General features: G+C 45.3%; 2 protein-coding genes across 4 annotated transcripts; one reads left to right on the top strand and one right to left on the bottom strand.

Moving 5' to 3' along the window:
* Positions 1-4,672: 4,672 nt before the first annotated feature.
* Positions 4,673-9,402, bottom strand: TMEM200C (transmembrane protein 200C). Of its 3 annotated transcripts, XM_090137394.1 has the most exons (3): positions 8,714-8,845; positions 7,864-8,036; positions 4,674-7,149 (listed from the first exon to the last, which is right to left on the bottom strand). In XM_090137394.1, the coding sequence occupies exon 3, from the start codon at positions 7,104-7,106 to the stop codon at positions 5,484-5,486; it is 1,623 nt and encodes a 540-aa protein (XP_089993520.1). In that variant the 5' UTR covers positions 7,107-7,149; positions 7,864-8,036; positions 8,714-8,845; the 3' UTR covers positions 4,674-5,483. The 3 variants fall into 3 exon arrangements, with proteins under 3 accessions (XP_089993522.1, XP_089993520.1, XP_031444794.2); XM_090137396.1 differs by lacking the exons at positions 7,864-8,036; positions 8,714-8,845 and adding an exon at positions 9,270-9,402 and having other exon boundaries at positions 4,673-7,149; XM_031588934.2 differs by lacking the exon at positions 7,864-8,036 and having other exon boundaries at positions 8,714-8,787.
* On the top strand, positions 7,909-11,261 carry LOC149918553 (uncharacterized). Its single transcript, XM_090138297.1, has 3 exons — positions 7,909-7,984; positions 8,502-9,272; positions 10,484-11,261. Exons 1-3 carry the CDS (start codon positions 7,909-7,911, stop codon positions 10,522-10,524), a joined length of 888 nt encoding a protein of 295 aa, XP_089994423.1. The 3' UTR covers positions 10,525-11,261.
* The last annotated feature ends 632 nt before the right edge of the window (positions 11,262-11,893 follow it).

The following is an 11,893-nucleotide window of genomic DNA, read 5'->3' as shown; positions in this document are numbered from 1 at the left end:
TTTTCAGTTCCCAGAAAATTAAAAGCAACAAGACCCACCAAGGTTTGTCTGAATGTAGCTGGATATTTCAGAAAATAGTGTAATGTGGCTTCCATGTGCCAGGTGGCAATTATCCTCTGGCCTTATAGGTTGTTTTCTTCAAAACTGGAGCTCACTCATACCACTGTGAATAGGATATATTGGACAAAAACGTTAAACATTATTTGATGTTTTTGACATTGGCTGTAAAGCTTAGTTTGCAATCAGCTGTTTCTCTGAATCCAAATAGTCTTTTCTAACTTCTAAATTCAGTCTGAGAGCATCTCACCACTTATGGGGAGAAAGTAGAAAGGAAAAAAGAAAAAGCAGTTTGTAAGATCTTAGCCCAAATCACCTGTGTGCAGATGAGGGCAAAGAGAAACAAAAAACAAAATCGCATGGACCAAGATCTTAAAAGTGAGCAATCGTCTTTCTTTTGATCTCTGCTATGAGGTGAGTTCAAGTGTTCTAACCTCTGCTCTTTGCTGCTCTCTGAAGCTCAAGCTACTTCTTAAAACTTCTTCTCTGAATATAGAAAAAAACATGAGGAATTGTTGGCAGATGTTGCTGGCATGTGGACTGCACTAACTTAGGGTGACTCAAGAGTCAGCATAATTCGAGTAGTACGGGAAGAGTGGGCCCCTCCCTCCAGGAGGGCTTGATTGATCACTCCTCTGCTAGAAGGAATCACAGAAAGGCCTGGGTTGGAAGGCACTTTCAAACTCGCCCAGTCCCACTCTATGGCATGGGCAGGGCTGCCAACCCCCCCAGCTCAGCTGCCCAGGGCCCCATCCAACCTGGCCTTGAGTGTCTGCAGGGATGGGGCAAAATTTAAAATTTCCCACTGGTGACTCCCATGTGTCACTGTCTCTAAGTAAATTTGTAAATAAACAACTAACTAGTAGATAAATGCATGCTTCTCCAGTGTCTGAATTGTACCATCATCTACTGCTCTTAGAGGGAAAGCTAAACAGTGGAAGATGTTTTTCTTATGCACTTGCTTAGATGTTTCTGCTTTGGATATCAGTAAATAGGAAGGCTAGCTCTGAAAAGGAAGACATAATAGCATACTCTTCTGCAGCAGATTTTCTTCTGTGGCTATGAGGCCCTATTTATTCTCTCCGTTCATGCCTGCACATACTGTGCATCTTCTTCGCTATTTACAGGCCCAAACTGGATCTTTGACTCATCCTTGGAAGAGAAAAATAATAATTAAGCAGACTAGATAAAGCATTCTGTTTTCCAAGCATCGCAAGCAATAAGAAAGGAATAAAGTTGCTTTTTCTGAGGGAATTTTGACGTACTTGCTCCACAAGAAAAAAAAGTACTACCTAACTACTTTAAGACTGTAATTGCAGCTTCCACTGAGAGCTTCTGTACTTTCTGTGTACAGTGATTTCTTGCTTGGTTATGGCCAGGGTTTGGGTGGTGTTTTCTTGTTTCTTTTTCTCATCCTATTTCCTGATGAAGAGAGAACTGAGAGACTGAAATATTAATGCAAGGCATCAATGAGTGATCTACTGAAATTAGTAACAACTTACATTTTTCACTTACAGTGCTGTTGTTTTTGTGGTTGTTCTAAACAAGGATATATTCACACAGATGCAACACCTGTTACATTTGATCAGACAATCCTCACGTTAAAATCTGATAACCTTTATCATCATGCCACTTCCATTATTTTTAGTTTAAAAAATATATATATACGTATTTAACTGAAGTAGCGTTGCTACTTCTGTGTAAATCTTGGAACAGTTCTGGCTGTTATGGAAGTATTATGGAAGTACATACACTACTGCAGACTGACAACTAGGTTACTAGCTACCTAATTAGATGTTTCTATTGGCACTATTACTGTTGGACAGCATGATTTCTTGAAAGGGCTGTTAAAAATGTACCTAAATAATATGGTGCAATAAATCTGGACTATTGCATTTTGTAGAAGTACAGCTGATATGCCAACAGTTGGATATGAAGGTTAGAGTTTATAAATACATTTCCTAATGCATTTCAGTGTATTAACATTTGTACTGAATGTGTTCTATGAAGGATGCCTTTCTCGATGCCTATGTGTCTCCTAAACACGTTTACACCTTTCCTTTTCTTCTTATATGCAGTTTGCAAATAAACAGTAGAACATCTGAAGCACAATTAGGGCATTTACCTATGATCTCAGTCTTGTCCAAGAAGCAGCCATACTCATAATGCAGAGATGCTGCCTTGTACTCAGTGAGGATACTCTGAGAGTTCAGGCAGAAAATAGCTTTTCCTTGAGAAATTTTATATAACTATCATAGCATTTCTTTTACGCTAAAATAAATATCTCTGGAAAAGAAAACAGATTTTGGAACACACAGATTTTATGCAGGGGTATAGCAGCTTAATCATTCCATCTTCAAAAGTATTTTGTGTGCAAGCCCATCTTTCTCTGCAACATGTAGGCAGGCAGATACAACAGAAGCAACTCCTCAGCTCTTGACAAGGACTGCGGAGGAAGCACTTGATGGCAGGATAATGGGGAAGAAGGTTAACAGGGGAAGATGAGATGGGAGGAAAACACACAAACAAGAGACAAAAAAAAAGCAAACAATAGCCAAGAGGCAGTCTGGTAGTTTAAAGAAACAGAGTCATGTGGAGAAAATCAAGAGGTCAATGCACAAAACTGAGCGTTTGTGTCAGCTGCTGGTGTTATCAGAAAAGGTTCTGTTCTGGACCAGTCACTGTTTCTCTCTGTACTGTGCTATGAGCAGTCACATCTGATGCACAAAGGTTGAATTTCTCATCCACTTTCCAGTGTCAGTCAAACTAATTTGCTCATCTTTAATTTTGAACAAAACTTTGACGTCAAATCCACCACTGCATGTGTTATTCAACAAACAATTTGATGAATACATTCACAAAAAATGACAGATTTTTTTTTAATACTTAAAGGCTTTATCTGCCTATTAATGCATGTGTTACGAATCACTTCTAGCGGCTGTTCTAAAAATCCAGCTTGAATGATGAAACTTCATGTTTCAAATCTTTTTTTGGCACACAGGAAAGGGCTATAAATTTACTTATTGAAAACCAACTTCACTGTAATTTTGTTATTAAGAAAGCTTTGCAGAAAACTAACCAGCAGAATTACTGGAATGCTTTATTTTAATTGATCTATCTACGGAGCATCCAGAGGCTTTTTAAAGGCTTTTTTTTTTTTTTTTTTTAAGAGCACACTGCAAATTTAGGGGACTAAAGAAGTATTTACTAAGAATACAAATACAGAAATACATTTGTCTCCCTTTCAGAATGAATAAAAACCTGTCATGCTTTCATGAGAACCTCATCCTCCAGGAAGCAGCACACACAACCCACCTCTTTCCCTGTGCCCCTACAAAGTTTTCACATAGATAGTAACAAATGAGGTATCTTCATCAGCGCAAACAACCAGCATCTCTGTCAGCACCAGGTAACGCTGCTCAGATACAGCTCATAAATCTTGCTGGAAATCACAAGAGAAGCAGAAGCACTGGTCTACTAATGACTTGGAACTGGGAGAACTGTGTGAAAGTCATTTCCAGCTGAGCTGCCTTCTTCTGGGGAAGGCTAGCCACTTCTTGCAGGGTCTCATCAATCCCCCTTCCAGCTCAGACAGTTTTGCAACGTATTTTTTGCCAGCTGTGTGCTAGCAGTTTGATAGCAAAAAATGTCATGCTGATGTTCATGTTGCTGTTTTTTCTGGTTGCCACTGACAAGAGAAGAGACATTGCCATCTGGATACTCTCAGTTGCTCAAAAGAATTGTTTCCACAAATTCAGAATTCTGACGTGGCAAATTCTGTGTGTTTTCTTTTTTCTTTTTTTAAAATTAGCCTTATTTAACATAGGACTTTGCCAGATTACTCTTTACAATTGCATTTTGTGACTGTTATATTCAGTTTTGCAATGCACTGCAATATAACTAGATATTTTAAAGCATGAAACCATAACAAAAATTGTAATTGCAACAGAAAAACAATTTTCCCCTCTACACCATGTGTGTTTAATGTCAGTTTCCCTTTGTGTATGATGAAATGACACATCCATATTCAAAACCTGAAATACTGATGAAATCTCCTGAGCATCTAAAGCTGCAGAGCTGCTTTAACAAAATAAAAGAACTGTCATGTTGCAGGTTCGAAAATAAAACAACTCATCAATCTACTAAAAATCTGCCCACGGATTATAACACATAAACCAGCCATAAGGAAACCTGATGCTTTTCTCACTCAAGAAGAAACTCTCGCCACACCAAAGTCACTGAGAACCTTCCACAGATTTCAACAGGGTGAGCAGCTCAGAGATATTCAGGACTATAATTATGCTTTAAAATTAATTAAAATTATGCACATACTTTCATGAATATGAAAACCTGAACGGGGGAAAGGCTTAAAGCAACAATTGCACATGAAGACTCCTAAAAGAACATGCTACAGTTTGAGATCGATGTGTTACTCAGGAAAAAAATCTAATTTTAACAGGCCAAACCTATAATTTTTTTTTTTCCATAGCATGTCAAAATCTCACATACCTGCAGATGTCACAAAGCACTGTTAGAAATGGAGACAGATTTTGCTGACTGAACCAAAGCATAGTTTCTCAGAGTCAGAACCACTGTTTATTTTGAAATTACTCCTACGCGATTATTATCCACTTAAAAGCATAAGCAAACCTTTGGCCTTGTAGCATCTCCCTAATCATTCATAGTACAAAAACAGAGGTTTATGGCATCCATAGATACTTACCAAAATAAAATACGTTTCATCTCTCAGTTTTGTTTGCAAATGTTTTATTTAAAAAAAAAATCTTTTAATGCTATTACTCAATACATGTGTAATAATACTTGATAAAGTATCACATCATAGTAGGTATTTTGGATTGAAGAACATTATGGTTTTAACTAAATTATCAACACTCTGTTCTGCTCTATTCTGTTCTAAATCGTCATTTTTCCAAAATTGAAGCAAACTCCTTCTTTGTAAAGGTACGTCATCCTTAAGGCCTTGCAAACTTTTTAGTGATTGAACCAAAACAAAGAGAGAGCTCAGCTTTCTTAATCTAAAGACCACTGTGCTCTTGAGCTTAAAAAAAGTGCCTGTGGTTTTCAAGCAGTTAGTGGCAAATCAGCAAGAAAGAAATTGGAGGAGAAGGAGCACTTGGAAATCAAGACAATTAAAGTGCACGGTTATACTGTCCGAAATTGTATTAAGCTGATCCCAAAAACTTGCTGGACTGTGGATATTTAATACAATTTGGCTTGCATGGAACATACAATCGGACAGAAGGATTTTCTTCCTGAAGTCATCTACAGGATTTACTGAATTCAGATTTTCAAGGGTAGCATACTGCAGCTCTTTGGATATAGACTGGTTTCCTAAGTCCACAAAAAGATAGAGAAGGGGGAAAGGTGTGGAGGGTTGCAAGGTGTCCTTGCAGCTTCTTGGTTTTTCAGATGCCAGTACTTTCCAGCTCCCCATCCTCCAGCCCTAATGCAGCGTGCGACCTAGAAATCATAAAGAGTTTCTCTTTCTTTGTGTACTGTCTTTGAATTTGCTGAGATTGCTCCCCTGTTTGTTCTGTGCTGGTAGCCTTGAGGGGGTCCATTTTCTCAACTGGTTCCTCCTCACAGTCCTGGATTTTACTGGCTGGGGTGTTGGCAACTGACTCCAAGGAGGTGCCGGCCTCCTCCAGGTGACTGTAGCCCTTATTGCTGCTGGAAGGCTCAGACTGTGAGCTCTGGGAGTCCATCCTGGTGATGGCAGGGGGAGTTGAGGGAGGTGATTCCCCCAGGTCCAGAGATCTGGAGTGGCTAGAAGACACCAAGAGGCTGGAGTCCAGGCCTCCCCTGACAGCTGAAGACCGAGGTGGCTCAGGGGAAAGGGGACGCCTGACATCAGGCAAGCAGCTGGTACTCTGCCGCCTGAGAACCAGCTTGTGCCTCCTTGTCCTGTAGCCTCCCTCGACGTGGCTGAGGTCAGTCAGGCTCAGTTCAAACTCTCCCCGTGGGATTTCCTGGGCTCCCCGCTCACCAGGAGGCCTCCGCCAGCCTCCGCCTCTGCCACTCTGTGCCAAGGGCAGAAGAGTGAAAGCACTCAATGAGGACCCAACAATGGAGCTGGCTGTGCTGCGCTGGCCCCAGCTCTCTGGTGGGCTGCAGGGTGGGCTGGTGAAGGTGCGGCCAGTATGGGCAGCATGCTCCTGGTAGATGCTGTACACAGCCTCAGCCAAGCTGGGAGGCTGCGGCAAGGTGCAGAAGGAGGAACGCCGTGGTGAGGATGCTAGGTCAGGTGGGGAAAAGGAGGCAGCCAGCCCTGGCGGCCAAGAGCTCTTGGCCAGCATAGCCGCAGCACCCAAGCCTTCACCACTAGGCTTTAGCTCCAGGCCCCGTGACTGCACATAATTGACAAAGCCATTAAGAGGAGCTGAGGCACCCCCATCCTTTGCCCGCAAGCTGTGGGCATCAATAACAGTGGAATAGAGGTCACGCAGGTTGATGATCTTGGTCTTCTTGTCACGGTTCTCATGCAGTACTGCATTGGCACAGATGAAGAGGAAGATGCCAATACCCATGATGAGGGGGCCCAACACCTTCAGCTTGTCTGAATGCAAGTAGCTTGAGAAAAGATGGAAAAGGAAACCCACTGAAGCCTGGGGGGATGAGGAAGTGGGACGGGACTGCGGGAACTCCTGGCTGGTAGCAGCGGTGGAGTTGGCTCTGGGAGGTGACTCCAGGTAGATCTCAGCTTGTGCCCCTTCCTGGTTCTGGGAGCGGTTCTTGGGGGTGCCACCCTTAGGGGCCAGGTGCCTGCCCCCACCAACTTCTCTGTATACCTGGCTGGGTTTGGGCCAGTAGCCCACAACAGCCAAGGCGATGCCCACTAGCAGTACTAGAATGCCACAGAGGGCGATGAGCCCTGAGATGGAGCACAGCTTGAGCTTGCCTTTCACAACCACAACATCATTTTTGCGTTTCTTCTTGGCCTTACGTTTGCGTTTGGGGATTTGGCTTTGTGGTCGCAAGGGATCCTGTTTCCTAGCTGAGATCCTCAGGAGGCCTCCAGTGGCGATCATGGCTGGTTACCCAGGGCACTGCTCCCTATAGCCACTCCAGCTCCTGCAGGGAAAAAGAGAAGAGGGTGAGGATCAATGACAGACCTATAGCACAACAGGTGTCTCTGTTTCTTGTTCGTCCTTCATCCTCCCATTAATTAAACCCCTCAACAAGTGGGTTAACACCAACAGGCTGATCTCTCTTGTCCGTACAGCTTCTGTATGTGAGAAAGACAGGCAGACTGATGACACAGATGATTAGGCAGTTCTGCGAAGAGAAGCAGCCATGTGCCCCACTAGACCCTTGGCACACAGCTAATTAATTTCTTTATACTCCAGATAGATGGGGTAGTACCTGCTAGCATAAACAGAAAATGATCATGCTAGTCTCAGACAGTGCTTGCAAAACACTATGCTTCAGAGGAGGCTGACAGCTTCCCTACTCTGAAGCCCCATTCCCACAGGTCTGGGGTTATGCTACACAGCAACTTAACCACACTGTGGTTAATGATGTAATGCAGGAACTAGATGTGAGGGTAAGAAGAAAATAAAAGCAGGAAGGATTACATCTATAGACACCATTCATTTTACTACGCTATTTGTACATTAGTGGGGGAGAGGTAAGCATATTACCTTTCCTAAATGAGTGGAAAAGAAATTACTGTGAAACATACAAGGGAAACCAGAATAATAGAAAGCAGTACCCCGTGAAAGTTTCTTCCAAGCCACTTCCTTAGAATTCTATCTGCAATATTTCAAAAAAAAATTCATCACTTGCCTGTGGTCAGGGAGTGTCAGCTGGACAGCCTCCTGCTTTGGGAACATGTATGATGTTCAGGGCAACTGTTATGCAACCATGGCCACATCCCCCCACCTCCAGAGAGGGGAGATGGTGGCTGGTAGGTAGCATGTCACATCTTATTAAAGGAGGAGCAAACCCCTGCAAATCACCTGGGGAAAAGGCAAGGATTGCTTGTAGAGAAACTGGCAAGTGACTGAACAGCTATCATTTATGGCTTTTATTTCACCAACTGTCAGGTCTCATATGTGTGTTCCAGTGACTGGAGCCACAAAATGCACCATGTAGGAACAATTCTGCGCTGTTGCAATTTTTTTTTTTTCCTGGACTCTACCCCTCATGTTTCTGAGAAGAAGGCTCCTCACCCCCTTTCTAACTGTCCAATTTGGGGTGGTTTAGCTTTGTTTTTTCAAGGGAGCAAAAAGATGACAGCACTGAATATAATCTGGTTTATAAAGTTCAATTAATTGCACTGAAAGATGATTAAGCAAGCACCTACAAAAAAAAAAAAAAAAAAACACACACACACACAACAAAATACTTCTCATCCTTCCTCTGTTTAGCTTTTAGATCTCATTTTTCCCCTCCTCTATTCCCAGATTTTACATGCAGGTGAGGATTCTGTGCCCCATTTACTCCTTTTGAATTTTTTGCTGCGAGCGAGGATGTCGTTAAATTACTCTCCGAGGTACGGCGTACTCAAAACAAAGGGCAGGAACGAGAAGTCTCTTATCACCAAACTACTTACTTTAAAAACAAAACAAAAAAAAAATGCAGAAGAAGAAGGAAAAAAAAAAAGCATTTTTTGTCGGTGCAAAAGTGTAATTACCGAGGCAGGATTTGCTGTAATCGCCGCTCGCTGATCTCATTCCTTCTCCTGCCCCCCCGACAGGAGCCGGTCTCCTCCACGACGACGAAAACAGATGGCAATCATTTCGGAGCTGCCTTCCTGAGCCAGTACCGCCCGGCGCTGAGTTTTTCCCGTTTAGAAAGGAGCGCAGAGCACGTGAAGGAGGGGACCGCCACGAGAGCACCAGCGACGGCAACGGAGCAAAGCAACGCAGAGGCTCGGGGACACTTCCAAAGGCTGCGGAGCGAATCCACGAGCCGATGGCGGTGCGCAGACAGCTGCCGCCCCTCACCGAGCGCCGCCGGGCGCCCCGAGCCGCAGTTCTCACACCGTTCTGACGGACGGACGGGGAACCGAAGAGGAGAGAAGCCGGGCTTGGCGCCCGCCCCTCGGGTACCGCTCGCGGAGGGAATAAGCGGCTTTCGGGAGCCGGGCGGCCGGGCTGCTGGACGCTGCTCCCGGCGACGGGGGCCGGGGTCTCCCGAGCACCGCGCAAAATGGCAGCGGCGCCGCCGAAGGCTCCGCGCCCACTTACCGAGTAAGACCGGCGAGAGGTCCGCGGCCGGGCCACAGCGGGGAAGAAACTTTCCGGCCCGAGCGGGCATCCCCGCGTGGCGCCCGCCCCGCCGCCGCCTCGCCGCACCTCACCGCCCCGGGCGGGCGGGCGGCGGGGCTGGGCCGAGCGCCGGGCTCTCCCTCGGCCCCGCCGCCGCCGGCCGCCTCAGGTCGCTCGTCGGGAGCGCTGCCCCCGCGCCGTGCCGCATCCTTCCCGCCGCGGGGCCGCCCCTCGGCAGCGCCCGCCCGGCGGAGCCGCTGTCTCTGCCGCTTAGGGCGGCGCGCGGCTGCCGCGACTGGCGGCCGGACTCGGAGCCGTTGCTAGGAGACGGAGCCGTGACACAGGGAAATGGCTGCAGGACGGCCACCGCCGCCCCCCCAACCCGCGCACCTGCGCCCGCCCGCCGCGGCCCTGCCCTCGCACGGCCCGCCCCCGGGCGCCCGGCCCCGCCCCGGCCGCCACGCCCTGCCCCGCCTCGGCCCGCCATGTCGTGCGTGCTGAGCCGGCGGGGTTGGGTGCCGTCCGGCGTTCCTTGTCCCTTTGCTTTGGGCGGCTGACCGTGCTCCTTGTGGGAGGTTGGAGATGCGCTGCTCCTTGTCGTGCCTGCCCCACGGCCACCCCTCACTCCTTGTGAGAGGAATAGGGCACTCCCGAGCACAGGTGTAGTAGTAGGGCTTGGAGTGAGCGTCCTGTCTTGTGCTCGGCTGTGGTTGTTTTCCTGGTCCAACAAGCAGCTGGCCACGGGAGAGGTATAGTGTCTCTTCCTCTCCCTTCCTCTTGGCCTATCATTTAGCATCATGGACTCTCCCAGGCTGCCCAAGGGTTTGTTTCACCAGGTGGCCCTCATCCTCTGCCAGCTTTCCGATTTAGGAACTCACCAGCTGTGTGAAATCATAGAATGATGGTATTACCAAGGCTGGAAAAGACCTGCAAGAGGATCCAGTCCACCTGGCCATCTACCACCAACATTTCCCCACTAAATCACATTCCTTAGTACAACAGCTACATGTTTTCTGAACACCTCCAGGGAATCTTCCATCAGTGATGTCCCTGTGCCCTCACAGCCAGTTGTCTCTGCATCTATTTAAAAAATGCTCATCTTGAACGCAGATCTCAAATAACAGTACAGAGGATTTAAAAGGGAGAATGGCACATGCAGCAAGATCAAGATATTTTTTCCCTTGAGTTTGCAGGAATGATGAGGAAGACAGCCAAGAAGCAGATGAGAAGATGAAGAAAGCAATAAAGGAAGGAAGATGAAAAGTCAGAACTGAGATATGTCAATGTGGTCACGCTGGATCTCACATTTTCTGCAGAGACCAGGAAACAGCATTCTCATCTGGGCATCTTTGTGGAAATTTTGATTAAATGGAAGCCACATCAAGCTGTCGCACAAGTGAGATATAATCTAGCACATCCCATCATACTGCTTGTCTTATTTATTACAAGAGACTGCACTTCATTGCTTTAGTAGAGCCTTCTTAGAGGTTCACTGTGAACTGGGAAGGGAAATCTTAGGCAGGTATCTCAAAATGTACTGAAAACTTGACCTGTGAAACTTGGGCTTCCTACAAACATATATTGTGTGGTTTGCTGGGGTGGATGAACGGAACCCACCTTTTTTAAGTGGTCTTGGATAACTACTGAAGCTGGAGTGTGACCTAGCCCAGGCCAAAACAGCCCTCTTCTACCTCTGCTTGACCTCTTTTTGCATGGGAGAGCTGTCCTTTTGTAACAACCTGCCAGGAACCATAAAGCAATAAATATAATTGTTATGGTTCCAAATTGTGATGTTTTGTTTTGGTTTTTTTTTAAAGATCCAACACAGGGTGACAAAATTGTAGGAGAGATGATGAATATTCATTTAAGTTTTATATATTCCAGCCTCACTGATTCTGTAGTTCTATGAATTTTCATCCAGACTGCTGGTGCACGCTGTTTACACCCAACTATCAATGCCTGATTTGAGAACAAACAAATCCTAAATCTGTACATATGCGTTTTGATCTCAGTTGCAGTCTGTCTACAGAATCACTTGGGGCACATTTCTTTTAGCACGTATATAACTTTTGGTTATGCAACAGGCTTGAAATTTAAGATTTATTATTTAAGAACATCTTATAAAAGTCTGCTTTGAACACTCTCACTGAACCTGAGCCTTCCGACATTCGATAATTTGCATTGTGTTCAGCCCAGACTATCACAGAAATCCAAACATATCACATCTGTTTCCACTAGAGACCTGTATCACATCAATAATGCAGCATCATCAGACTCTCCCTGAAAAGCTCCTGTGTTAGAGGGAGAACAAGAGTGAGTTTTTAAAGGGCAAAGAGCTCTTTTCCCTATCTGAGTCACATTTTCTATTTCTGTCAAACTAAACCATTCTATTTAGCTATCATTTTATACAACAGCCTTTCCATATTTTCATTGCTAAAGTTTTGAGTGATTAGGCTATCATCACATTCACAGTTTTCAAATTACTCCTTCCAAAATTTGATGTAGGTGAGTCCAAATCCTGGAAAAATAGCAATATGTTCTTGGATGAAAAGCTACTGAAGATGTTATGCAGTAGCAAGCAATGCAGTCATAATTGACTCTGC

Source organism: Phasianus colchicus, chromosome 3 (assembly GCF_987193195.1).
Source record: "Phasianus colchicus chromosome 3, bPhaCol1.hap1.1, whole genome shotgun sequence".
Taxonomy (NCBI): Eukaryota; Metazoa; Chordata; class Aves; order Galliformes; family Phasianidae; genus Phasianus; species Phasianus colchicus.
The sequence above is the reverse complement of the archived record's forward strand: the minus strand, read 5'-3'. Positions and strand labels throughout refer to the sequence as shown.